A 26,473-nucleotide genomic window follows, 5' to 3' on the forward strand; every position below is an offset into this window, starting at 1 on the left:
CTATTCCCCTGATCATCTTATAAACCTCTATCAAGTCGCCCCTCATCCTTCTCCGTTCTAATGAGAAAAGGCCTAGCACCCTCAAACTTTCCTCGTAAGACTTACTCTCCATTCCAGGCAACATCCTGGTAAATCTCCTTTGCACCTTTTCCAAAGCTTCCACATCCTTCCTAAAATGAGACGACCAGAACTGTACACAGTACTCCAAATGTGGCCTTACCAAAGTTTTGTACAGCTGCATCATCACCTCACGGCTCTTAAATACAATCCCTCTGTTAATGAACGCTAGCACACCTTCTTCTAGGCCTTCTTCACAGCTCTACCCACTTGAGTGGCAACTTTCAAAGATGTATGAACATAGACCCCAAGATCTCTCTGCTCCTCCACATTGCCAAGAACTCTACCGTTAACCCTGTATTCCGCATTCATATTTGTCCTTCCAAAATGGACAACCTCACACTTTTCAGGGTTAAACTCCATCTGCCACTTCTCAGCCCAGCTCTGCATCCTATCTATGTCTCTTTGCAGCCGACAACAGCCCTCCTCACTATCTACAACTCCACCAATCTTCGTATCGTCTGCAAATTTACTGACCCACCCGTCAACTCCCTCATCCAAGTCATTAATGAAAATCACAAACAGCAGAGGACCCAGAACTGATCCCTGCGATACGCCACTGGTAACTGGGATGCAGGCTGAATATTTGCCATCCACCACCACTCTCTGACTTCTATCGCTTAGCCAGTTCGTTATCCAACTGGCCATATTTCCCACTATCCCATGCCTCCTTACTTTCTGCATAAGCCCATCACGGGGAACCTTATCAAATGCTTTACTAAAATCCATGTACACTACATCCACTGCTTTACCTTCATCCACATGCTTGGTCACCTCCTCAAAGAATTCAATAAGACTTGTAAGGCAAGACCTACCCCTCACACATCCGTGCTGACTATCCCTAATCAAGCAGTGTCTTTCCAGATGCTCAGAAATCCTATCCCTCAGTATCCTTTCTATTACTTTGCCTCCCACCGAAGTAAGACTAACTGGCCTGTAATTCCCAGGGTTATCCCTATTCCCTCTTTTGAACAGGGACACGACATTCGCCACTCTCCAATCCCCTGGTACCACACCTGTTGACAGTGAGGACGAAAAGATCATTGCCAACGGCTCTGCAATTTCATCTCTTGCTGGAGTCTTTTAAGGAAAGGTTGATTAGAGTGCAGGACAGTCATGTCCCTGTGAAAATGAGGGATAGAAATGGCAAGATTAGGGAACCATGGATGACAGGTGAAATTGTGAGACTTGCTAAGAGGAAAAAGGAAGCATACATCAGGTCTAGGTGACTGAAGACAGATGAAGCTTTGGAAGAATATCGGGAATATTGGACCAATCTGAAACGAGGAATTGAGGGCTAAAAGGGGTCATGAAATATCTTTAGCAAACAGGGTTAAGGAAAATCCCAAAGCCTTTTATTCATATATAAGGAGCAAGAGGGTAACTAGAGAAGGGGTTGGCCCACTCAAGGACAAAGGAGGAAAGTTATGCATGGAGTCAGAGAAAATGGGTGAGATTCTTAACGAGTACTTTGCATCAGTATTCACCGAGGAGAGGGACATGACAGATGTTGAGATTAGGGATAGATGTTTGATTACTCTAGGTCAAGTCTGCATCAGGAGGGAGGATGTGTTGGGTATTCTAAAAGGCATTAAGGTGGACAAGTCCCCAGGTCCGGATGGGATCTATCCCAGGTTTCTGAGGGGAGTGAGAGAGGAAATAGGTGGGGCCTTAACAGATATCTTTGCAGCATCCTTGAACACGGGTGAGGTACCGGAGGACTGCAGAATTGCTAACGTTGTCCCCTTGTTTAAGAAGGGTAGCAGGGATAATCCAGGTAATTGTAGACCGGTGAGCCTGATGTCAGTGATAGGGAAGCTGCTGGAGAAGATACTGAGGGATAGGATCTATTCCCATTTGGAAGAAAATGGGCTATTCAGTGATGGGCAACATGGTTTTGTTCAGGGAAGGTCATGTCTTACCAACTTAATAGAATTCTTTGAGGAAGTGACAACGTTGATTGATGAGGGAAGGGCTGTAGATGTCATATACATGGACTTCAGTAAGTCATTTGATAAGGTTCCCCATGGTAGGCTGATGGAGAAAGTGAAGTCTCATGGGGTCCAGGGTGTACTAGCTAGATGGATAAAGAACTGGCTGGGCAACAGGAGACAGAGAGTAGTAGTGTAAAGGAATTTCTCAAAATGGAGAACTATGACCAGTGGTGTTCCACAGGAATCCGTGCTCGGACCACTGTTGTTAGTGATATACATAAATGATCTGGACGAAGGGATAGGTGGTTTGATTAGTAAGTTTGCAGATGATACTAAGATTGGTGGAGTAGAAGATAGTGAAGGGGACTGTCAGAGAATACAGCAGAATATAGATAGATTGGAGAGATGGGCAGAGAAATGGCAGATGGAGTTCAATCCAGGCAAATGCGAGGTGATGCATTTGGAAGATCCAATTCAAGAGCGAATTATACGGTAAATGAAAAAGCCCTGGGGAAAATTGATGTACAGAGAGATCTGGGTGTTCAGGTCCATTGTACCCTGAAGGTGGCTGTGCAGGTCGATAGAGTGGTCAAGAAGGCATACAGCATGCTTTCCTTCATCGGAAGGGTATTGAGTACAAGAGATGGCAGGTCATGTTACAGTTGTATAGGACTTTGGTTCGGCCACATTTGGAATACTGCGTGCAGTTCTGGTCGCCACATTACCAAAAGGATGTGGATGCTTTGGAGAAGGTGCAGAGGAGGTTCACCAGGATGTTGCCTGGTATAGAGGGTGCTAGCTATGAAGAGAGGTTGAGTAGATTAGGATTATTTTCATTAGAAAGACAAAGGGTGAGGGGGGACCTCATTGAGGTTTACAAAATCATGAGAGATATAGACAGGGTGGATAGCAAGAAGCTTTTTCCCAGAGTGGGGGACGCAATTACTAGGGGTCACGAGTTCAAGGTGAGAGGGGATAAGTTTAAGGGAGATGTGCGTGGAAAGTTCTTTACGCAGAGGGTGGTGGGTGCCTGGAATGCATTCCCGGCGGAGGTGGTAGAGGTGGGCACGATAGCGTCATTTAAGATCATTCTAGACAGATACATGAATGGGCGGGGAGCAGAGGGATACAGATCCTTAGAAAATAGGTGGCAGTTTTAGATAGAGGATCTGGATCGGCGCAGGCTTGGAGGGCCGAAGGGCCTGTTCCTGTGCTGTAATTTTTCTTTGTTCTTTGTTGGACTGGGCCCGTACAGGCCTGGGCCTGCACGGTAGCACAAGTGGATAGCACTGTGGCTTCACAGCGCGAGGGTCCCAGGTTCGATTCCCTGCTGGGTCACTGTCTGTGCGGAGTCTACACGTTCTCCCCGTGTCTGTGTGGGTTTCCTCCGGGTGCTCTGGTTTCTTCCCACAGCCCAAAGATGTGCAGGTTAGCTGAATTGGCCATGATAAACTGCCCTTCGTGAGCAAAAAATGTTAGGAGGGGTTATTGGGTTACGGGGATAGGGCCCGCACACTGGACTGGGCCCTTACAGGACTGGGCCCTTACAGGACTGGGCCCTTACAGGACTGGGCTGTACGGGACTGGGCCCTTACAGGACTGGGCCCTTACAGGACTGGGCCCGCACCGGACTGGGCCCTTACAGGTCTGGGCTGTACGGGACTGGGCCGTGCGGGACTGGGCCCTTACAGGACTGGGCCCTTACAGGACTGGGCTGTACGGGACTGGGCCCGTGCGGGACTGGGCCCTTACAGGACTGGGCTCTATGGGACTGGGCTGTACGGGACTGGGCCCGCACAGCACTGGGCCCTTACAGGACTGGGCTGTACGGGACTGGGCCCTTACAGGACTGGGCCCTTACAGGACTGGGCTGTACGGGACTGGGCCCTTACAGGACTGGGATGTACAGGACTGGGCCCTTACAGGACTGGGCCCACACTGGACTGGGCCCTTACAGGACTGGGCCCGCACTGGACTGGGCCCTTACAGGACTGGGCCCTTACAGGACTGGGCCCTTACGGGACTGGGCTGTATGGGACTGGGCCCTTACAGGGCTGGGCCCTTACAGGACTGGGCCCACACTGGACTGGGCCCTTACAGGACTGGGCTGTACGGGACTGGGCCCGTGCAGGACTGGGCCCTTACAGGACTGGGCCCTTACAGGACTGTGCTGTACGGGACTGGGCCCTTACAGGACTGGGCGCTTACAGGACTGGGCTGTACGGGACTGGGCCCTTACAGGACTGGGCCCTTACAGGACTGGGCTGTATGGGACTAGGCCCTTACAGGACTGGGCTGTACGGGACTGGGCCCTTACAGGACTGGGCCCTTACAGGACTGGGCCCGCACCGGACTGGGCCCTTACAGGTCTGGGCTGTACGGGACTGGGCCGTGCGGGACTGGGCCCTTACAGGACTGGGCCCTTACAGGACTGGGCTGTACGGGACTGGGCCCGTGCGGGACTGGGCCCTTACAGGACTGGGCTCTATGGGACTGGGCTGTACGGGACTGGGCCCGCACAGCACTGGGCCCTTACAGGACTGGGCTGTACGGGACTGGGCCCTTACAGGACTGGGCCCTTACAGGACTGGGCTGTACGGGACTGGGCCCTTACAGGACTGGGATGTACAGGACTGGGCCCTTACAGGACTGGGCCCACACTGGACTGGGCCCTTACAGGACTGGGCCCGCACTGGACTGGGCCCTTACAGGACTGGGCCCTTACAGGACTGGGCCCTTACGGGACTGGGCTGTATGGGACTGGGCCCTTACAGGGCTGGGCCCTTACAGGACTGGGCCCACACTGGACTGGGCCCTTACAGGACTGGGCTGTACGGGACTGGGCCCGTGCAGGACTGGGCCCTTACAGGACTGGGCCCTTACAGGACTGTGCTGTACGGGACTGGGCCCTTACAGGACTGGGCGCTTACAGGACTGGGCTGTACGGGACTGGGCCCTTACAGGACTGGGCCCTTACAGGACTGGGCTGTATGGGACTAGGCCCTTACAGGACTGGGCTGTATGGGACTGGGCCCGTACAGGACTGGGCCCGTACAGGACTGGGCTATACGGGACTGGGCCCTTACAGGACTGGACCCTTACGGGACTGGGCCCTTACAGGACTGGGGACTGGGCCCTTACAGGACTGGGCCCGCACTAGACTGGGCCCTTACAGGACTGGCCCCTTACAGGACTGGGCTGTACGGGACTGGGCCCTTACAGGACTGGGCTGTACGGGACTGGGCTGTACGGGACTGGGCCTGCACTGGACTGGGCCCGCACTGGACTGGGCCCGCACTGTACTGGGGCAGCTCTGTCTGCAGTGCTGCCACCTCATCACACCTATAGGATATTGTGTACCCTCGTAACCCACAGTGGTGTCCAAATGGAGGAGGACTGATTCATCAGCTGAGGGAGATATGGTAGGTGTAATCAGCAGGAGGTTTCCTTGCCCGTGTTTAACCTGAAGCCCTGAGACTTCATGAGCCCAGAGTCGATGTTGAGGACTCCCAGGGTAACTCCCTCCCGACTGTATCCCACTGTGTCGCCACCTCTGCTGGGTCTGTCCTGCCGGTGAGACAGGACATACCCAGGAATGGTGACAGTGGTGTCTGGGACATTGTCTGTAAGGTGTGATTCTGTGAGTGTCTGTCAGGCTGTTACTGACCAGTCTGTGAGAAACTCTCCCAAATTTGGCACAAATCTCCAGTCTATTTAAAAATAAATTTAGAGTACCCAATTCATTTTTTTCAATTAAGGGGCAATTTAGCGCGGCCAATCCACCTACCCTGCACATCTCTGGGTTGTGGGGGTGAGACCCACGCAAACACGGGGAGAATGTGCAAACTCCACACGGACAGTGACCCAGAGCCGGGATCGAACCTGGGACCTCGGCGCCGTGAGGCAGCAGTGCTAACCACTGTGCCACCCTGCTGCCCATCCCCAGTCTATTTCATTGACTTTTTTGCGGTTTGATAAAACTGAATGGATAGCTGGACCGTTCGGAGGTCAGTTTGGAGTCAATCCCGTTGCTGTGGGTCTGGAGTGGCATGTAGGCCAGGCCGGGTAAGGACGGCAGATTTCCTTCCCTCAGGGGCTGAAGTGAACCCAAAATATTTTTACAACAATCAATGATAGTTTTGTGGCCACCATCAGTGCGATTGGTTTTCAATTCCACATTTATTAATTTGGTTTAAGTTGTGCCAGCTGCCCTGATGGGATTTGAACCAGCCCCAGAGCAATAGCCTTGGCCTCTGCATTACTCGACAGTGACATCACCGCTGCACCACACCTCCCGCTTTCTGCGGGCAAAACAATTTTCTTCGACCATCCCAACCCCAGACCAGGCCCTTGTGGACTTTCCATTAGTTGGGAAGGGACATGGGAGCTGTCGGGGAGACAGAGAACGAGAGAGGGCCCGGGAATGGCCGGAGGGCGATGTCGCTGTGTTCCTTGTGAGATGATTGTGATTGGCTGCCTTCTCTCACCTCTAGCCTATCATCAGGCCTCACGCAGCCCCTCCTTCCGACCCGGCACTCAGCATCCGGCAGAAGATGATTGGGAATTGGAATGTCACTCCCTGACCGTCTGGAGCCCATCAGAGCAGATCCGGCAGATTCTGGACCGTGAGGATGACCCCTTCCTGCAGGTGACTTGGGGAGAGGAGGAGGAGGGGGGTGGGGGGCACAGTCAATCTCTGAGCGAGGGTAAGGATGGGTCACATCGGTCGGTCTGGAAGTGGGTTTTAGAACCAGAAGTGGGAGGGAATGGGCCATGCCTAGGAGTTGGTGGGTCGCGCTGTCGGGGCGGTGTCGCGCTGTCGGGGCGGTGTCGCGCTGTCGGGGCGGTGTCGCGCTGTCGGGGCGGTGTCGCGCTGTCGGGGCTGTGTCGCGCTGTCGGGGCGGTGTCGCGCTGTCGGGGCGGTGTCGCTCTGTCGGGGCTGGGTCGCGCTGTCGGGGCGGTGTCGCGCTGTCGGGGCGGTGTCGCGCTGTCGGGGCTGTGTCGCGCTGTCGGGGCTGTGTCGCGCTGTCGGGGCGGTGTCGCGCTGTCGGGGCGGTGTCGCGCTGTCGGGGCGGTGTCGCGCTGTCGGGGCGGTGTCGCGCTGTCGGGGCGGTGTCGCGCTGTCGGGGCGGTGTCGCGCTGTCGGGGCGGTGTCGCGCTGTCGGGGCGGTGTCGCGCTGTCGGGGCGGTGTCGCGCTGTCGGGGCTGTGTCGCGCTGTCGGGGCGGTGTCGCTGTGTCGCGCTGTCGGGGCGGTGTCGCGCTGTCGGGGCGGTGTCGCGCTGTCGGGGCGGTGTCGCGCTGTCGGGGCTGTGTCGCGCTGTAGGGGCTGTGTCGCGCTGTCGGGGCGGTGTCGCCCTGTCGGGGCGGTGTCGCGCTGTCGGGGCGGTGTCGCGCTGTCGGGGCGGTGTCGCGCTGTCGGGGCGGTGTCGCGCTGTCGGGGCGGTGTCGCGCTGTCGGGGCGGTGTCGCGCTGTCGGGGCTGTGTCGCGCTGTCGGGGCGGTGTCGCGCTGTCGGGGCGGTGTCGCGCTGTCGGGGCTGTGTCGCGCTGTCGGGGCGGTGTCGCGCTGTCGGGGCGGTGTCGCGGTGTCGCGCTGTCGGGGCTGTGTCGCGCTGTCGGGGTGGTGTCGCGCTGTCGGGGCGGTGTCGCTGTGTCGCGCTGTCGGGGCGGTGTCGCGCTGTCGGGGCTGTGTCGCGCTGTCGGGGCTGGGTCGCGCTGTCGGGGCTGTGTCGCGCTGTCGGGGCGGTGTCGCGCTGTCGGGGCGGTGTCGCGCTGTCGGGGCGGTGTCGCGCTGTCGGGGCTGTGTCGCGCTGTCGGGGCGGTGTCGCGCTGTCGGGGCGGTGTCGCGCTGTCGGGGCTGTGTCGCGCTGTCGGGGCGGTGTCGCGCTGTCGGGGCGGTGTCGCGCTGTCGGGGCGGTGTCGCGCTGTCGGGGCGGTGTCGCGCTGTCGGGGCGGTGTCGCGCTGTCGGGGCGGTGTCGCGCTGTCGGGGCGGTGTCGCGCTGTCGGGGCGGTGTCGCTGTGTCGCGCTGTCGGGGCGGTGTCGCGCTGTCGGGGCGGTGTCGCTGTGTCGCGCTGTCGGGGCGGTGTCGCGCTGTCGGGGCTGGGTCGCGCTGTCGGGGCTGGGTCGCGCTGTCGGGGCTGGGTCGCGCTGTCGGGGCTGGGTCGCGCTGTCGGGGCTGGGTCGCGCTGTCGGGGCTGGGTCGCGCTGTCGGGGCGGTGTCGCGCTGTCGGGGCGGTGTCGCGCTGTCGGGGCTGTGTCGCGCTGTCGGGCGGTGTCGCGCTGTCGGGGCGGTGTCGCGCTGTCGGGGCGGTGTCGCGCTGTCGGGGCTGTGTCGCGCTGTCGGGGCGGTGTCGCGCTGTCGGGGCGGTGTCGCGCTGTCGGGGCTGTGTCGCCCTGTCGGGGCGGTGTCGCGCTGTCGGGGCGGTGTCGCGCTGTCGGGGCGGTGTCGCGCTGTCGGGGCGGTGTCGCGCTGTCGGGGCGGTGTCGCGCTGTCGGGGCGGTGTCGCGCTGTCGGGGCGGTGTCGCGCTGTCGGGGCTGGGTCGCGCTGTCGGGGCTGGGTCGCGCTGTCGGGGCTGGGTCGCGCTGTCGGGGCTGGGTCGCGCTGTCGGGGCGGTGTCGCGCTGTCGGGGCTGTGTCGCGCTGTCGGGGCGGTGTCGCGCTGTCGGGGCGGTGTCGCGCTGTCGGGGCGGTGTCGCGCTGTCGGGGCGGTGTCGCGCTGTCGGGGCTGGGTCGCGCTGTCGGGGCAGTGTCGCGCTGTCGGGGCGGTGTCGCGCTGTCGGGGCGGTGCCGCGCTGTCGGGGCGGTGCCGCGCTGTCGGGGCGGTGCCGCGCTGTCGGGGCGGTGTCGCGCTGTCGGGGCGGTGTCGCGCTGTCGGGGCGGTGTCGCGCTGTCGGGGCGGTGTCGCGCTGTCGGGGCGGTGTCGCGCTGTCGGGGCGGTGTCGCGCTGTCGGGGCGGTGTCGCGCTGTCGGGGCGGTGTCGCGCTGTCGGGGCGGTGTCGCGCTGTCGGGGCGATGTCGCGCTGTCGGGGCGATGTCGCGCTGTCGGGGCGGTGTCGCGCTGTCGGGGCGGTGTCGCGGTGTCGGGGCGGTGTCGCGCTGTCGGGGCGGTGTCGCGCTGTCGGGGCGGTGTCGCGCTGTCGGGGCTGTGTCGCGCTGTCGGGGCGGTGTCGCGCTGTCGGGGCGGTGTCGCGCTGTCGGGGCGGTGTCGCGCTGTCGAGGCGGTGTCGCGCTGTCGAGGCGGTGTCGCGCTGTCGGGGCGGTGTCGCGCTGTCGGGGCGGTGTCGCGCTGTCGGGGCAGTGTCGCGGTGTCGGGGCGGTGACGCGGTGTCGGGGCGATGTCGCGCTGTCGGGGCGGTGTCGCGCTGTCGGGGCGGTGTCGCGCTGTCGGGGCGGTGTCGCGGTGTCGCGCTGTCGGGGCGATGTCGCGCTGTCGGGGCTGTGTCGCGCTGTCGGGGCTGTGTCGCGCTGTCGGGGCGGTGTCGCGCTGTCGGGGCGGTGTCGCGCTGTCGGGGCGGTGTCGCGCTGTCGGGGCGGTGTCGCGCTGTCGGGGCTGTGTCGCGGTGTCGGGGCTGTGTCGCGCTGTCGGGGCGGTGTCGCGCTGTCGGGGCGGTGTCGCGCTGTCGGGGCGGTGTCGCGCTGTCGGGGCTGTGTCGCCCTGTCGGGGCGGTGTCGCGCTGTCGGGGCGGTGTCGCGCTGTCGGGGCGGTGTCGCGCTGTCGGGGCTGTGTCGCGGTGTCGGGGCTGTGTCGCGGTGTCGGGGCTGTGTCGCGCTGTCGGGGCGGTGTCGCGCTGTCGGGGCGGTGTCGCGCTGTCGGGGCGGTGTCGCGCTGTCGGGGCGGTGTCGCGCTGTCGGGGCGGTGTCGCGCTGTCGGGGCGGTGTCGCGCTGTCGGGGCGGTGTCGCGCTGTCGGGGCGGTGTCGCGCTGTCGGGGCGGTGTCGCGCTGTCGGGGCGGTGTCGCGCTGTCGGGGCGGTGTCGCGCTGTCGGGGCGGTGTCGCGCTGTCGGGGCGGTGTCGCGCTGTCGGGGCTGTGTCGCGCTGTCGGGGCGGTGTCGCGCTGTCGGGGCGGTGTCGCGCTGTCGGGGCGGTGTCGCGCTGTCGGGGCGGTGTCGCGCAGTCGGGGCTGTGTCGCGCAGTCGGGGCTGTGTCGCGCTGTCGGGGCGGTGTCGCGCTGTCGGGGCGGTGTCGCGCTGTCGGGGCGGTGTCGCGCTGTCGGGGCGGTGTCGCGCTGTCGGGGCGGTGTCGCGCTGTCGGGGCGGTGTCGCGCTGTCGGGGCGGTGTCGCGCTGTCGGGGCGGTGTCGCGCTGTCGGGGCTGTGTCGCGCTGTCGGGGCTGTGTCGCGCTGTCGGGGCTGTGTCGCGCTGTCGGGGCGGTGTCGCGCAGTCGGGGCTGTGTCGCGCTGTCGGGGCTGTGTCGCGCTGTCGGGGCGGTGTCGCGCTGTCGGGGCGGTGTCGCGCAGTCGGGGCGGTGTCGCGCTGTCGGGGCGGTGTCGCGCTGTCGGGGCGGTGTCGCGCTGTCGGGGCTGGGTCGCGCTGTCGGGGCGGTGTCGCGCTGTCGGGGCGGTGTCGCGCAGTCGGGGCTGTGTCGCGCTGTCGGGGCGGTGTCGCGCTGTCGGGGCGGTGTCGCGCTGTCGGGGCGGTGTCGCGCTGTCGGGGCGGTGTCGCGCTGTCGGGGCGGTGTCGCGCTGTCGGGGCGGTGTCGCGCTGTCGGGGCTGTGTCGCGCTGTCGGGGCTGTGTCGCGCTGTCGGGGCTGTGTCGCGCTGTCGGGGCTGTGTCGCGCTGTCGGGGCGGTGTCGCGCTGTCGGGGCGGTGTCGCGCTGTCGGGGCGGTGTCGCGCTGTCGGGGCGGTGTCGCGCTGTCGGGGCTGTGTCGCGCTGTCGGGGCTGTGTCGCGCTGTCGGGGCTGTGTCGCGCTGTCGGGGCGGTGTCGCGCTGTCGGGGCGGTGTCGCGCTGTCGGGGCGGTGTCGCGCTGTCGGGGCGGTGTCGCGCTGTCGGGGCGGTGTCGCGCTGTCGGGGCGGTGTCGCGCTGTCGGGGCGGTGTCGCGCTGTCGGGGCTGTGTCGCGCTGTCGGGGCTGTGTCGCGCTGTCGGGGCTGTGTCGCGCTGTCGGGGCGGTGTCGCGCTGTCGGGGCGGTGTCGCGCTGTCGGGGCTGTGTCGCGCTGTCGGGGCGGTGTCGCGCTGTCGGGGCGGTGTCGCGCTGTCGGGGCGGTGTCGCGCTGTCGGGGCGGTGTCGCGCTGTCGGGGCGGTGTCGCGCTGTCGGGGCGGTGTCGCGCTGTCGGGGCGGTGTCGCGCTGTCGGGGCGGTGTCGCGCTGTCGGGGCTGTGTCGCGCTGTCGGGGCTGTGTCGCGCTGTCGGGGCGGTGTCGCGCTGTCGGGGCGGTGTCGCGCTGTCGGGGCTGTGTCGCGCTGTCGGGGCGGTGTCGCGCTGTCGGGGCGGTGTCGCGCTGTCGGGGCGGTGTCGCGCTGTCGGGGCGGTGTCGCGCTGTCGGGGCGGTGTCGCGCTGTCGGGGCGGTGTCGCGCTGTCGGGGCGGTGTCGCTCTGTCGGGGCGGTGTCGCGCTGTCGGGGCGGTGTCGCGCTGTCGGGGCGGTGTCGCGCTGTCGGGGCGGTGTCGCGCTGTCGGGGCGGTGTCGCGCTGTCGGGGCGGTGTCGCCCTGTCGGGGCTGGGACGCGCCGTCGGGGCTGGGTCGCGCCGCCGGGGCTGTGTCGCGCCGTCGGGGCTGTGTCGCGCCGTCGGGGCGGTGTCGCGCCGTCGGGGCTGTGTCGCGCCGTCGGGGCGGTGTCGCGCCGTCGGGGCGGTGTCGCTCTGTCGGGGCGGTGTCGCGCTGTCGGGGCGGTGTCGCGCTGTCGGGGCTGTGTCGCGCTGTCGGGGCTGTGTCGCGCTGTCGGGGCGGTGTCGCGCTGTCGGGGCGGTGTCGCGCTGTCGGGGCGGTGTCGCGCTGTCGGGGCGGTGTCGCCCTGTCGTGGCTGGGTCGCGCCGTCGGGGCTGGGTCGCGCCGCCGGGGCTGTGTCGCGCCGTCGGGGCTGTGTCGCGCCGTCGGGGCGGTGTCGCGCCGTCGGGGCTGTGTCGCGCCGTCGGGGCGGTGTCGCGCCGTCGGGGCGGTGTCGCTCTGTCGGGGCGGTGTCGCGCTGTCGGGGCGGTGTCGCGCTGTCGGGGCGGTGTCGCGCTGTCGGGGCTGTGTCGCGCTGTCGGGGCGGTGTCGCGCTGTCGGGGCTGTGTCGCGCTGTCGGGGCGGTGTCGCCCTGTCGGGGCTGGGTCGCGCTGTCGGGGCGGTGTCGCGCCGCCGGGGCTGGGTCGCGCCGTCGGGGCTGGGTCGCCCCGTCGGGGCTGGGTCGCGCTGTGGGTCACGGGGTCCTGGGAGATTGTGTTACTGTAGTTTATATTCACTCATTTCCATGACGTGTTCACCCAGGGAGCCGATTTGGTCGAGCCTGACACTGCGGCAGATTCCGAGCTATCAGATATTCAGTCGGATAGCACCAGCAGCATCCTCAGTAACCTGGACTGGAACGCAGTGAACAGATTGGTCGCCACGCTGGAGGAGCCCTAAACAGTGAACACCCAGCCTGATTTCTTAGCACACAGTGAGTGATCCTCACCCTGAATAAACAGTGACTCTGTACAGTTACACAATGAGTGATCCTCACCCTGCTGAATAAACAGTGACTCTGTACAGTTACACAGTGAGTGATCCTTACCCTGAATAAACAGTGACTCTGTACAGTTACACAGTAAGTGATCCTTACCCTGAATAAACAGTGACTCTGTACAGTTACACAGTTAGTGATCCTCACTCTGAATAAACAGTGACTCTGTACAGTTACACAGTGAGTGATCCTTACCCTGAATAAACAGTGACTCTGTACAGTTACACAGTGAGTGATCCTTACCCTGAATAAACAGTGACTCTGTACAGTTACACAGTGAGTGATCCTTACCCTGAATAAACAGTGACTCTGTACAGTTACACAGTTAGTGATCCTCACTCTGAATAAACAGTGACTCTGTACAGTTACACAGTGAGTGATCCTCACCCTGAATAAACAGTGACTCTGTACAGTTACACAGTGAGTGATCCTTACCCTGAATAAACAGTGACTCTGTACAGTTACACAATGAGTGATCCTCACCCTGCTGAATAAACAGTGACTCTGTACAGTTACACAGTGAGTGATCCTTACCCTGAATAAACAGTGACTCTGTACAGTTACACAGTGAGTGATCCTTACCCTGAATAAACAGTGACTCTGTACAGTTACACAGTGAGTGATCCTCACTCTGAATAAACAGTGACTCTGTACAGTTACACAGTGAGTGATCCTTACCCTGAATAAACAGTGACTCTGTACAGTTACACAGTGAGTGATCCTTACCCTGAATAAACAGTGACTCTGTACAGTTACACAGTGAGTGATCCTTACCCTGAATAAACAGTGACTCTGTACAGTTACACAGTTAGTGATCCTCACTCTGAATAAACAGTGACTCTGTACAGTTACACAGTGAGTGATCCTTACCCTGAATAAACAGTGACTCTGTACAGTTACACAGTGAGTGATCCTTACCCTGAATAAACAGTGACTCTGTACAGTTACACAGTGAGTGATCCTCACCCTGAATAAACAGTGACTCTGTACAGTTACACAGTGAGTGATCCTCACCCTGAATAAACAGTGACTCTGTACAGTTACACAGTGAGTGATCCTTACCCTGAATAAACAGTGACTCTGTACAGTTACACAGTGAGTGATCCTCACCCTGCTGAATAAACAGTGACTCTGTACAGTTACACAGTGAGTGATCCTTACCCTGAATAAACAGTGACTCTGTACAGTTACACAGTGAGTGATCCTCACCCTGCTGAATAAACAGTGACTCTGTACAGTTACACAGTGAGTGATCCTTACCCTGAATAAACAGTGACTCTGTACAGTTACACAGTGAGTGATCCTCACCCTGAATAAACAGTGACTCTGTACAGTTACACAGTGAGTGATCCTTACCCTGAATAAACAGTGACTCTGTACAGTTACACAGTGAGTGATCCTTACCCTGAATAAACAGTGACTCTGTACAGTTACACAGTGAGTGATCCTCACCCTGAATAAACAGTGACTCTGTACAGTTACACAGTGAGTGATCCTTACCCTGAATAAACAGTGACTCTGTACAGTTACACAGTGAGTGATCCTCACCCTGCTGAATAAACAGTGACTCTGTACAGTTACACAGTGAGTGATCCTTACCCTGAATAAACAGTGACTCTGTACAGTTACACAGTGAGTGATCCTTACCCTGAATAAACAGTGACTCTGTACAGTTACACAGTGAGTGATCCTCACCCTGAATAAACAGTGACTCTGTACAGTTACACAGTGAGTGATCCTTACCCTGAATAAACAGTGACTCTGTACAGTTACACAGTGAGTGATCCTCACCCTGAATAAACAGTGACTCTGTACAGTTACACAGTGAGTGACCCTCACCCTGCTGGATAAACAGTGACTCTATACAGTTACACAGTGAGTGACCCTCACCCTGCTGAATAAACAGTGACTCTGTACAGTTACACAGTGAGTGATCCTCACCCTGAATAAACAGTGACTCTATACAGTTACACAGTGAGTGATCCTCACCCTGCTGAATAAACAGTGACTCTGTACAGTTACACAGCGAGTGATCCTCACCCTGCTGAATAAACAGTGACTCTGTGCAGTTACACAGTGAGTGATCCTCACCCTGAATAAACAGTGACTCTATACAGTTACACAGTGAGTGATCCTCACCCTGCTGAATAAACAGTGACTCTGTACAGTTACACAGTGAGTGATCCTTACCCTGAATAAACAGTGACTCTGTACAGTTACACAGTGAGTGACCCTCACCCTGCTGGATAAACAGTGACTCTATACAGTTACACAGTGAGTGACCCTCACCCTGCTGAATAAACAGTGACTCTGTACTGTTACACAGTGAGTGATCCTCACCCTGAATAAACAGTGACTCTGTACAGTTACACAGTGAGTGATCCTCACACTGAATAAACAGTGACTCTGTACAGTTACACAGTGAGTGATCCTTACCCTGAATAAACAGTGACTCTGTACAGTTACACAGTGAGTGATCCTCACACTGAATAAACAGTGACTCTGTACAGTTACACAGTGAGTGATCCTCACACTGAATAAACAGTGACTCTGTACAGTTACACAGTGAGTGATCCTCACCCTGCTGAATAAACAGTGACTCTGTACAGTTACACAGTGAGTGACCCTCACCCTGAATAAACAGTGACTCTGTACAGTTACACAGTGAGTGATCCTCACACTGAATAAACAGTGACTCTATACAGTTACACAGTGAGTGACCCTCACCCTGAATAAACAGTGACTCTGTACAGTTACACAGTGAGTGATCCTCACCCTGCTGAATAAACAGTGACTCTGTACAGTTACACAGTGAGTGATCCTTACCCTGAATAAACAGTGACTCTGTACAGTTACACAGTGAGTGATCCTCACACTGAATAAACAGTGACTATGTACAGTTACAGTGAGTGATCCTCACCCTGCTGAATAAACAGTGACTCTGTACAGTTACACAGTGAGTGATCCTTACCCTGAATAAACAGTGACTCTGTACAGTTACACAGTGAGTGATCCTCACCCTGAATAAACAGTGACTCTGTACAGTTACACAGTGAGTGATCCTCACCCTGAATAAACAGTGACTCTGTACAGTTACACAGTGAGTGACCCTCACCCTGAATAAACAGTGACTCTGTACAGTTACACCGTGAGTGACCCTCACCCTGAATAAACAGTGACTCTGTACAGTTACACAGTGAGTGATCCTCACACTGAATAAACAGTGACTCTGTACAGTTACACAGTGAGTGATCCTTACCCTGAATAAACAGTGACTCTGTACAGTTACACAGTGAGTGATCCTTACCCTGAATAAACAGTGACTCTGTACAGTTACACAGTGAGTGATCCTCACACTGAATAAACAGTGACTCTGTACAGTTACACAGTGAGTGATCCTTACCCTGAATAAACAGTGACTCTGTACAGTTACACAGTGAGTGATCCTCACCCTGCTGAATAAACAGTGACTCTGTACAGTTACACAGTGAGTGATCCTTACCCTGAATAAACAGTGACTCTGTACAGTTACACAGTGAGTGATCCTCACACTGAATAAACAGTGACTCTGTACAGTTACACAGTGAGTGATCCTCACACTGAATAAACAGTGACTCTGTACAGTTACACAGTGAGTGATCCTTACCCTGAATAAACAGTGGCTCTGTACAGTTACACAATGAGTGATCCTCACCCTGCTGAATAAACAGTGACTCTGTACAGTTACACAGTGAGTGATCCTTACCCTGAATAAACAGTGACTCTGTACAGTTACACAGTGAGTGATCCTTACCCTGAATAAACAGTGACTCTGTACAGTTACACAGTGAGTGATCCTCACACTGAATAAACAGTGACTCTGTACAGTTACACAGTGAGTGATCCTCACACTGAATAAACAGTGACTCTGTACAGTTACACAGTGAGTGATCCTCACCCTGAATAAACAATGACTCTGTACAGTTACACAGTGAGTGATCCTTACCCTGAACAAACAGTGACTCTGTACAGTTACACAGTGAGTGATCCTCACCCTGAATAAACAGTGACTCTGTACAGTTACACAGTGAGTGATCCTCACTCTGAATAAACAGTGACTCTGTACAGTTACACAGTGAGTGATCCTTACCCTGAATAAACAGTGACTCTGTACAGTTACACAGTGAGTGATCCTTACCCTGAATAAACAGTGACTCTGTACAGTTACACAGTGAGTGATCCTCACTCTGAATAAACAGTGACTCTGTACAGTTACACAGTGAGTGATCCTCACCCTGAATAAACAGTGACTCTGTACAGTTACACAGTGAGTGATCCTCACCCTGAATAAACAGTGACTCTGTACAGTTACACAGTGAGTGATCCTCACCCTGCTGAATAAACAGTGACTCTGTACAGTTACACAGTGAGTGATCCTCACCCTGCTGAATAAACAGTGACTCTGTACAGTTACACAGTGAGTGATCCTTACCCTGAATAAACAGTGACTCTGTACAGTTACACAGTGAGTGATCCTCACACTGAATAAACAGTGACTCTGTACAGTTACACAGTGAGTGATCCTTACCCTGAATAAACAGTGACTCTGTACAGTTACACAGTGAGTGATCCTCACCCTGAATAAACAGTGACTCTGTACAGTTACACAGTGAGTGACCCTCACACTGAATAAACAGTGACTCTGTACAGTTACACAGTGAGTGATCCTCACACTGAATAAACAGTGACTCTGTACAGTTACACAGTGAGTGATCCTCACACTGAATAAACAGTGACTCTGTACAGTTACACAGTGAGTGATCCTTACCCTGAATAAACTGTGACTCTGTACAGTTACACAGTGAGTGATCCTCACACTGAATAAACAGTGACTCTGTACAGTTACACAGTGAGTGATCCTTACCCTGAATAAACAGTGACTCTGTACAGTTACACAGTGAGTGATCCTCACCCTGCTGAATAAACAGTGACTCTGTACAGTTACACAGTGAGTGATCCTTACCCTGAATAAACAGTGACTCTGTACAGTTACACAGTGAGTGATCCTCACACTGAATAAACAGTGACTCTGTACAGTTACACAGTGAGTGATCCTCACACTGAATAAATAGTGACTCTGTACAGTTACACAGTGAGTGATCCTTACCCTGAATAAACAGTGGCTCTGTACAGTTACACAGTGAGTGACCCTCACCCTGCTGGATAAACAGTGACTCTATACAGTTACACAGTGAGTGATCCTCACCCTGCTGAATAAACAGTGACTCTATACAGTTACACAGTGAGTGATCCTTACCCTGAATAAACAGTGACTCTTATACAGTTACACAGTGAGTGATCCTTACCCTGAATAAACTGACTCTGTACAGTTACACAGTGAGTGACCCTCACCCTGAATAAACAGTGACTCTGTACAGTTACACAGTGAGTGATCCTCACACTGAATAAACAGTGACTCTATACAGTTACACAGTGAGTGACCCTCACCCTGAATAAACAGTGACTCTGTACAGTTACACAGTGAGTGATCCTCACCCTGCTGAATAAACAGTGACTCTGTACAGTTACACAGTGAGTGATCCTTACCCTGAATAAACAGTGACTCTGTACAGTTACACAGTGAGTGATCCTCACACTGAATAAACAGTGACTATGTACAGTTACAGTGAGTGATCCTCACCCTGCTGAATAAACAGTGACTCTGTACAGTTACACAGTGAGTGATCCTTACCCTGAATAAACAGTGACTCTGTACAGTTACACAGTGAGTGATCCTCACCCTGAATAAACAGTGACTCTGTACAGTTACACAGTGAGTGATCCTCACCCTGAATAAACAGTGACTCTGTACAGTTACACAGTGAGTGACCCTCACCCTGAATAAACAGTGACTCTGTACAGTTACACAGTGAGTGACCCTCACCCTGAATAAACAGTGACTCTGTACAGTTACACAGTGAGTGATCCTCACACTGAATAAACAGTGACTCTGTACAGTTACACAGTGAGTGATCCTTACCCTGAATAAACAGTGACTCTGTACAGTTACACAGTGAGTGATCCTCACACTGAATAAACAGTGACTATGTACAGTTACAGTGAGTGATCCTCACCCTGCTGAATAAACAGTGACTCTGTACAGTTACACAGTGAGTGATCCTTACCCTGAATAAACAGTGACTCTGTACAGTTACACAGTGAGTGATCCTCACCCTGAATAAACAGTGACTCTGTACAGTTACACAGTGAGTGATCCTCACCCTGAATAAACAGTGACTCTGTACAGTTACACAGTGAGTGACCCTCACCCTGAATAAACAGTGACTCTGTACAGTTACACAGTGAGTGACCCTCACCCTGAATAAACAGTGACTCTGTACAGTTACACAGTGAGTGATCCTCACACTGAATAAACAGTGACTCTGTACAGTTACACAGTGAGTGATCCTTACCCTGAATAAACAGTGACTCTGTACAGTTACACAGTGAGTGATCCTTACCCTGAATAAACAGTGACTCTGTACAGTTACACAGTGAGTGATCCTCACACTGAATAAACAGTGACTCTGTACAGTTACACAGTGAGTGATCCTTACCCTGAATAAACAGTGACTCTGTACAGTTACACAGTGAGTGATCCTCACCCTGCTGAATAAACAGTGACTCTGTACAGTTACACAGTGAGTGATCCTTACCCTGAATAAACAGTGACTCTGTACAGTTACACAGTGAGTGATCCTCACACTGAATAAACAGTGACTCTGTACAGTTACACAGTGAGTGATCCTCACACTGAATAAACAGTGACTCTGTACAGTTACACAGTGAGTGATCCTTACCCTGAATATACAGTGGCTCTGTACAGTTACACAATGAGTGATCCTCACCCTGCTGAATAAACAGTGACTCTGTACAGTTACACAGTGAGTGATCCTTACCCTGAATAAACAGTGACTCTGTACAGTTACACAGTGAGTGATCCTTACCCTGAATAAACAGTGACTCTGTACAGTTACACAGTGAGTGATCCTCACACTGAATAAACAGTGACTCTGTACAGTTACACAGTGAGTGATCCTCACACTGAATAAACAGTGACTCTGTACAGTTACACAGTGAGTGATCCTTACCCTGAATATACAGTGGCTCTGTACAGTTACACAATGAGTGATCCTCACCCTGCTGAATAAACAGTGACTCTGTACAGTTACACAGTGAGTGATCCTTACCCTGAATAAACAGTGACTCTGTACAGTTACACAGTGAGTGATCCTTACCCTGAATAAACAGTGACTCTGTACAGTTACACAGTGAGTGATCCTCACTCTGAATAAACAGTGACTCTGTACAGTTACACAGTGAGTGATCCTCACCCTGAATAAACAGTGACTCTGTACAGTTACACAGTGAGTGATCCTCACCCTGAATAAACAGTGACTCTGTACAGTTACACAGTGAGTGATCCTCACCCTGCTGAATAAACAGTGACTCTGTACAGTTACACAGTGAGTGATCCTCACCCTGCTGAATAAACAGTGACTCTGTACAGTTACACAGTGAGTGATCCTTACCCTGAATAAACAGTGACTCTGTACAGTTACACAGTGAGTGATCCTCACACTGAATAAACAGTGACTCTGTACAGTTACACAGTGAGTGATCCTTACCCTGAATAAACAGTGACTCTGTACAGTTACACAGTGAGTGATCCTCACCCTGAATAAACAGTGACTCTGTACAGTTACACAGTGAGTGACCCTCACACTGAATAAACAGTGACTCTGTACAGTTACACAGTGAGTGATCCTCACACTGAATAAACAGTGACTCTGTACAGTTACACAGTGAGTGATCCTCACACTGAATAAACAGTGACTCTGTACAGTTACACAGTGAGTGATCCTTACCCTGAATAAACTGTGACTCTGTACAGTTACACAGTGAGTGATCCTCACACTGAATAAACAGTGACTCTGTACAGTTACACAGTGAGTGATCCTTACCCTGAATAAACAGTGACTCTGTACAGTTACACAGTGAGTGATCCTCACCCTGCTGAATAAACAGTGACTCTGTACAGTTACACAGTGAGTGATCCTTACCCTGAATAAACAGTGACTCTGTACAGTTACACAGTGAGTGATCCTCACACTGAAGAAACAGTGACTCTGTACAGTTACACAGTGAGTGATCCTCACACTGAATAAATAGTGACTCTGTACAGTTACACAGTGAGTGATCCTTACCCTGAATAAACAGTGGCTCTGTACAGTTACACAGTGAGTGACCCTCACCCTGCTGGATAAACAGTGACTCTATACAGTTACACAGTGAGTGATCCTCACCCTGCTGAATAAACAGTGACTCTATACAGTTACACAGTGAGTGATCCTTACCCTGAATAAACAGTGACTCTTATACAGTTACACAGTGAGTGATCCTTACCCTGAATAAACTGACTCTGTACAGTTACACAGTGAGTGATCCTTACCCTGAATAAACAGTGACTCTGTACAGTTACACAGTGAGTGATCCTCACACTGAATAAACAGTGACTCTGTACAGTTACACAGTGAGTGATCCTCACCCTGAATAAACAGTGACTCTGTACAGTTACACAGTGAGTGATCCTTACCCTGAATAAACAGTGACTCTGTACAGTTACACAGTGAGTGATCCTTACCCTGAATAAACAGTGACTCTGTACAGTTACACAGTGAGTGATCCTCACCCTGAATAAACAGTGACTCTGTACAGTTACACAGTGAGTGATCCTTACCCTGAATAAACAGTGACTCTGTACAGTTACACAGTGAGTGATCCTCACCCTGCTGAATAAACAGTGACTCTGTACAGTTACACAGTGAGTGATCCTTACCCTGAATAAACAGTGACTCTGTACAGTTACACAGTGAGTGATCCTTACCCTGAATAAACAGTGACTCTGTACAGTTACACAGTGAGTGATCCTCACCCTGAATAAACAGTGACTCTGTACAGTTACACAGTGAGTGATCCTTACCCTGAATAAACAGTGACTCTGTACAGTTACACAGTGAGTGATCCTCACCCTGAATAAACAGTGACTCTGTACAGTTACACAGTGAGTGACCCTCACCCTGCTGGATAAACAGTGACTCTATACAGTTACACAGTGAGTGACCCTCACCCTGCTGAATAAACAGTGACTCTGTACAGTTACACAGTGAGTGATCCTCACCCTGAATAAACAGTGACTCTATACAGTTACACAGTGAGTGATCCTCACCCTGCTGAATAAACAGTGACTCTGTACAGTTACACAGCGAGTGATCCTCACCCTGCTGAATAAACAGTGACTCTGTGCAGTTACACAGTGAGTGATCCTCACCCTGAATAAACAGTGACTCTATACAGTTACACAGTGAGTGATCCTCACCCTGCTGAATAAACAGTGACTCTGTACAGTTACACAGTGAGTGATCCTTACCCTGAATAAACAGTGACTCTGTACAGTTACACAGTGAGTGACCCTCACCCTGCTGGATAAACAGTGACTCTATACAGTTACACAGTGAGTGACCCTCACCCTGCTGAATAAACAGTGACTCTGTACTGTTACACAGTGAGTGATCCTCACCCTGAATAAACAGTGACTCTGTACAGTTACACAGTGAGTGATCCTCACACTGAATAAACAGTGACTCTGTACAGTTACACAGTGAGTGATCCTTACCCTGAATAAACAGTGACTCTGTACAGTTACACAGTGAGTGATCCTCACACTGAATAAACAGTGACTCTGTACAGTTACACAGTGAGTGATCCTCACACTGAATAAACAGTGACTCTGTACAGTTACACAGTGAGTGATCCTCACCCTGCTGAATAAACAGTGACTCTGTACAGTTACACAGTGAGTGACCCTCACCCTGAATAAACAGTGACTCTGTACAGTTACACAGTGAGTGATCCTCACACTGAATAAACAGTGACTCTATACAGTTACACAGTGAGTGACCCTCACCCTGAATAAACAGTGACTCTGTACAGTTACACAGTGAGTGATCCTCACCCTGCTGAATAAACAGTGACTCTGTACAGTTACACAGTGAGTGATCCTTACCCTGAATAAACAGTGACTCTGTACAGTTACACAGTGAGTGATCCTCACACTGAATAAACAGTGACTATGTACAGTTACAGTGAGTGATCCTCACCCTGCTGAATAAACAGTGACTCTGTACAGTTACACAGTGAGTGATCCTTACCCTGAATAAACAGTGACTCTGTACAGTTACACAGTGAGTGATCCTCACCCTGAATAAACAGTGACTCTGTACAGTTACACAGTGAGTGATCCTCACCCTGAATAAACAGTGACTCTGTACAGTTACACAGTGAGTGACCCTCACCCTGAATAAACAGTGACTCTGTACAGTTACACAGTGAGTGACCCTCACCCTGAATAAACAGTGACTCTGTACAGTTACACAGTGAGTGATCCTCACACTGAATAAACAGTGACTCTGTACAGTTACACAGTGAGTGATCCTTACCCTGAATAAACAGTGACTCTGTACAGTTACACAGTGAGTGATCCTTACCCTGAATAAACAGTGACTCTGTACAGTTACACAGTGAGTGATCCTCACACTGAATAAACAGTGACTCTGTACAGTTACACAGTGAGTGATCCTTACCCTGAATAAACAGTGACTCTGTACAGTTACACAGTGAGTGATCCTCACCCTGCTGAATAAACAGTGACTCTGTACAGTTACACAGTGAGTGATCCTTACCCTGAATAAACAGTGACTCTGTACAGTTACACAGTGAGTGATCCTCACACTGAATAAACAGTGACTCTGTACAGTTACACAGTGAGTGATCCTCACACTGAATAAACAGTGACTCTGTACAGTTACACAGTGAGTGATCCTTACCCTGAATAAACAGTGGCTCTGTACAGTTACACAATGAGTGATCCTCACCCTGCTGAATAAACAGTGACTCTGTACAGTTACACAGTGAGTGATCCTTACCCTGAATAAACAGTGACTCTGTACAGTTACACAGTGAGTGATCCTTACCCTGAATAAACAGTGACTCTGTACAGTTACACAGTGAGTGATCCTCACACTGAATAAACAGTGACTCTGTACAGTTACACAGTGAGTGATCCTCACACTGAATAAACAGTGACTCTGTACAGTTACACAGTGAGTGATCCTCACCCTGAATAAACAATGACTCTGTACAGTTACACAGTGAGTGATCCTTACCCTGAACAAACAGTGACTCTGTACAGTTACACAGTGAGTGATCCTCACCCTGAATAAACAGTGACTCTGTACAGTTACACAGTGAGTGATCCTCACTCTGAATAAACAGTGACTCTGTACAGTTACACAGTGAGTGATCCTTACCCTGAATAAACAGTGACTCTGTACAGTTACACAGTGAGTGATCCTTACCCTGAATAAACAGTGACTCTGTACAGTTACACAGTGAGTGATCCTCACTCTGAATAAACAGTGACTCTGTACAGTTACACAGTGAGTGATCCGCACCCTGAATAAACAGTGACTCTGTACAGTTACACAGTGAGTGATCCTCACCCTGAATAAACAGTGACTCTGTACAGTTACACAGTGAGTGATCCTCACCCTGCTGAATAAACAGTGACTCTGTACAGTTACACAGTGAGTGATCCTCACCCTGCTGAATAAACAGTGACTCTGTACAGTTACACAGTGAGTGATCCTTACCCTGAATAAACAGTGACTCTGTACAGTTACACAGTGAGTGATCCTCACACTGAATAAACAGTGACTCTGTACAGTTACACAGTGAGTGATCCTTACCCTGAATAAACAGTGACTCTGTACAGTTACACAGTGAGTGATCCTCACCCTGAATAAACAGTGACTCTGTACAGTTACACAGTGAGTGACCCTCACACTGAATAAACTGTGACTCTGTACAGTTACACAGTGAGTGATCCTCACACTGAATAAACAGTGACTCTGTACAGTTACACAGTGAGTGATCCTCACACTGAATAAACAGTGACTCTGTACAGTTACACAGTGAGTGATCCTTACCCTGAATAAACTGTGACTCTGTACAGTTACACAGTGAGTGATCCTCACACTGAATAAACAGTGACTCTGTACAGTTACACAGTGAGTGATCCTTACCCTGAATAAACAGTGACTCTGTACAGTTACACAGTGAGTGATCCTCACCCTGCTGAATAAACAGTGACTCTGTACAGTTACACAGTGAGTGATCCTTACCCTGAATAAACAGTGACTCTGTACAGTTACACAGTGAGTGATCCTCACACTGAATAAACAGTGACTCTGTACAGTTACACAGTGAGTGATCCTCACACTGAATAAATAGTGACTCTGTACAGTTACACAGTGAGTGATCCTTACCCTGAATAAACAGTGGCTCTGTACAGTTACACAGTGAGTGACCCTCACCCTGCTGGATAAACAGTGACTCTATACAGTTACACAGTGAGTGATCCTCACCCTGCTGAATAAACAGTGACTCTATACAGTTACACAGTGAGTGATCCTTACCCTGAATAAACAGTGACTCTTATACAGTTACACAGTGAGTGATCCTTACCCTGAATAAACTGACTCTGTACAGTTACACAGTGAGTGATCCTTACCCTGAATAAACAGTGACTCTGTACAGTTACACAGTGAGTGATCCTCACACTGAATAAACAGTGACTCTGTACAGTTACACAGTGAGTGATCCTCACACTGAATAAACAGTGACTCTGTACAGTTACACAGTGAGTGATCCTTACCCTGAATAAACAGTGACTCTGTACAGTTACACAGTGAGTGACCCTCACCCTGCTGGAAAAACAGTGACTCTATACAGTTACACAGTGAGTGATCCTCACCCTGCTGAATAAACAGTGACTCTATACAGTTACACAGTGAGTGATCCTTACCCTGAATAAACAGTGACTCTATACAGTTACACAGTGAGTGATCCTTACCCTGAATAAACAGTGACTCTGTACAGTTACACAGTGAGTGATCCTTACCCTGAATAAACAGTGACTCTGTACAGTTACACAGTGAGTGATCCTTACCCTGAATAAACAGTGACTCTGTACAGTTACACAGTGAGTGATCCTTACCCTGAATAAACAGTGACTCTGTACAGTTACACAGTGAGTGATCCTCACACTGAATAAACAGTGACTCTGTACAGTTACACAGTGAGTGACCCTCACCCTGCTGAATAAACAGTGACTATGTACAGTTACACAGTGAGTGATTCTCACCCTGATGAATAAACAGTGACTCTGTACAGTTACACAGTGAGTGATTCTCACCCTGATGAATAAACAGTGACTCTGTACAGTTACACAGTGAGTGATTCTCACCCTGATGAATAAACAGTGACTCTGTACAGTTACACAGTGAGTGATTCTCACCCTGATGAATAAACAGTGACTCTGTACAGTTACACAGTGAGTGATCCTCACCCTGCTGAATAAACAGTGACTCTGTACAGTTACACAGTGAGTGATCCTCACCCTGAATAAACAGTGACCCTGTACAGTTACACAGTGAGTGATCCTCACACTGAATAAACAGTGACTCTGTACAGTTACACAGTGAGTGATCCTCACCCTGCTGAATAAACAGTGACTCTGTACAGTTACACAGTGAGTGATCCTTACCCTGAATAAACAGTGACTCTGTACAGTTACACAGTGAGTGATCCTCACACTGAATAAACAGTGACTCTGTAC

General features: G+C 52.9%; 1 protein-coding gene across 1 annotated transcript in view; it reads left to right on the plus strand.

Annotated features, from left to right (window-relative positions):
- The window catches only part of LOC140429041 (ciliogenesis and planar polarity effector 1-like), a 110,306-nt gene that overhangs the window by 27,259 nt on the left and 56,574 nt on the right, over window positions 1–26,473 (plus strand). Inside the window, exons 8-9 of the mRNA XM_072515567.1 lie at window positions 6,545–6,699; window positions 12,462–12,633. Of these exons, the coding sequence (XP_072371668.1) occupies window positions 6,545–6,699; window positions 12,462–12,599 (293 nt within the window). The 3' untranslated portion in view covers window positions 12,600–12,633. The remainder of the gene's footprint in view (window positions 1–6,544; window positions 6,700–12,461; window positions 12,634–26,473) is intronic.

Source organism: Scyliorhinus torazame, chromosome 9 (assembly GCF_047496885.1).
Source record: "Scyliorhinus torazame isolate Kashiwa2021f chromosome 9, sScyTor2.1, whole genome shotgun sequence".
Classification (NCBI taxonomy): Eukaryota; Metazoa; Chordata; class Chondrichthyes; order Carcharhiniformes; family Scyliorhinidae; genus Scyliorhinus; species Scyliorhinus torazame.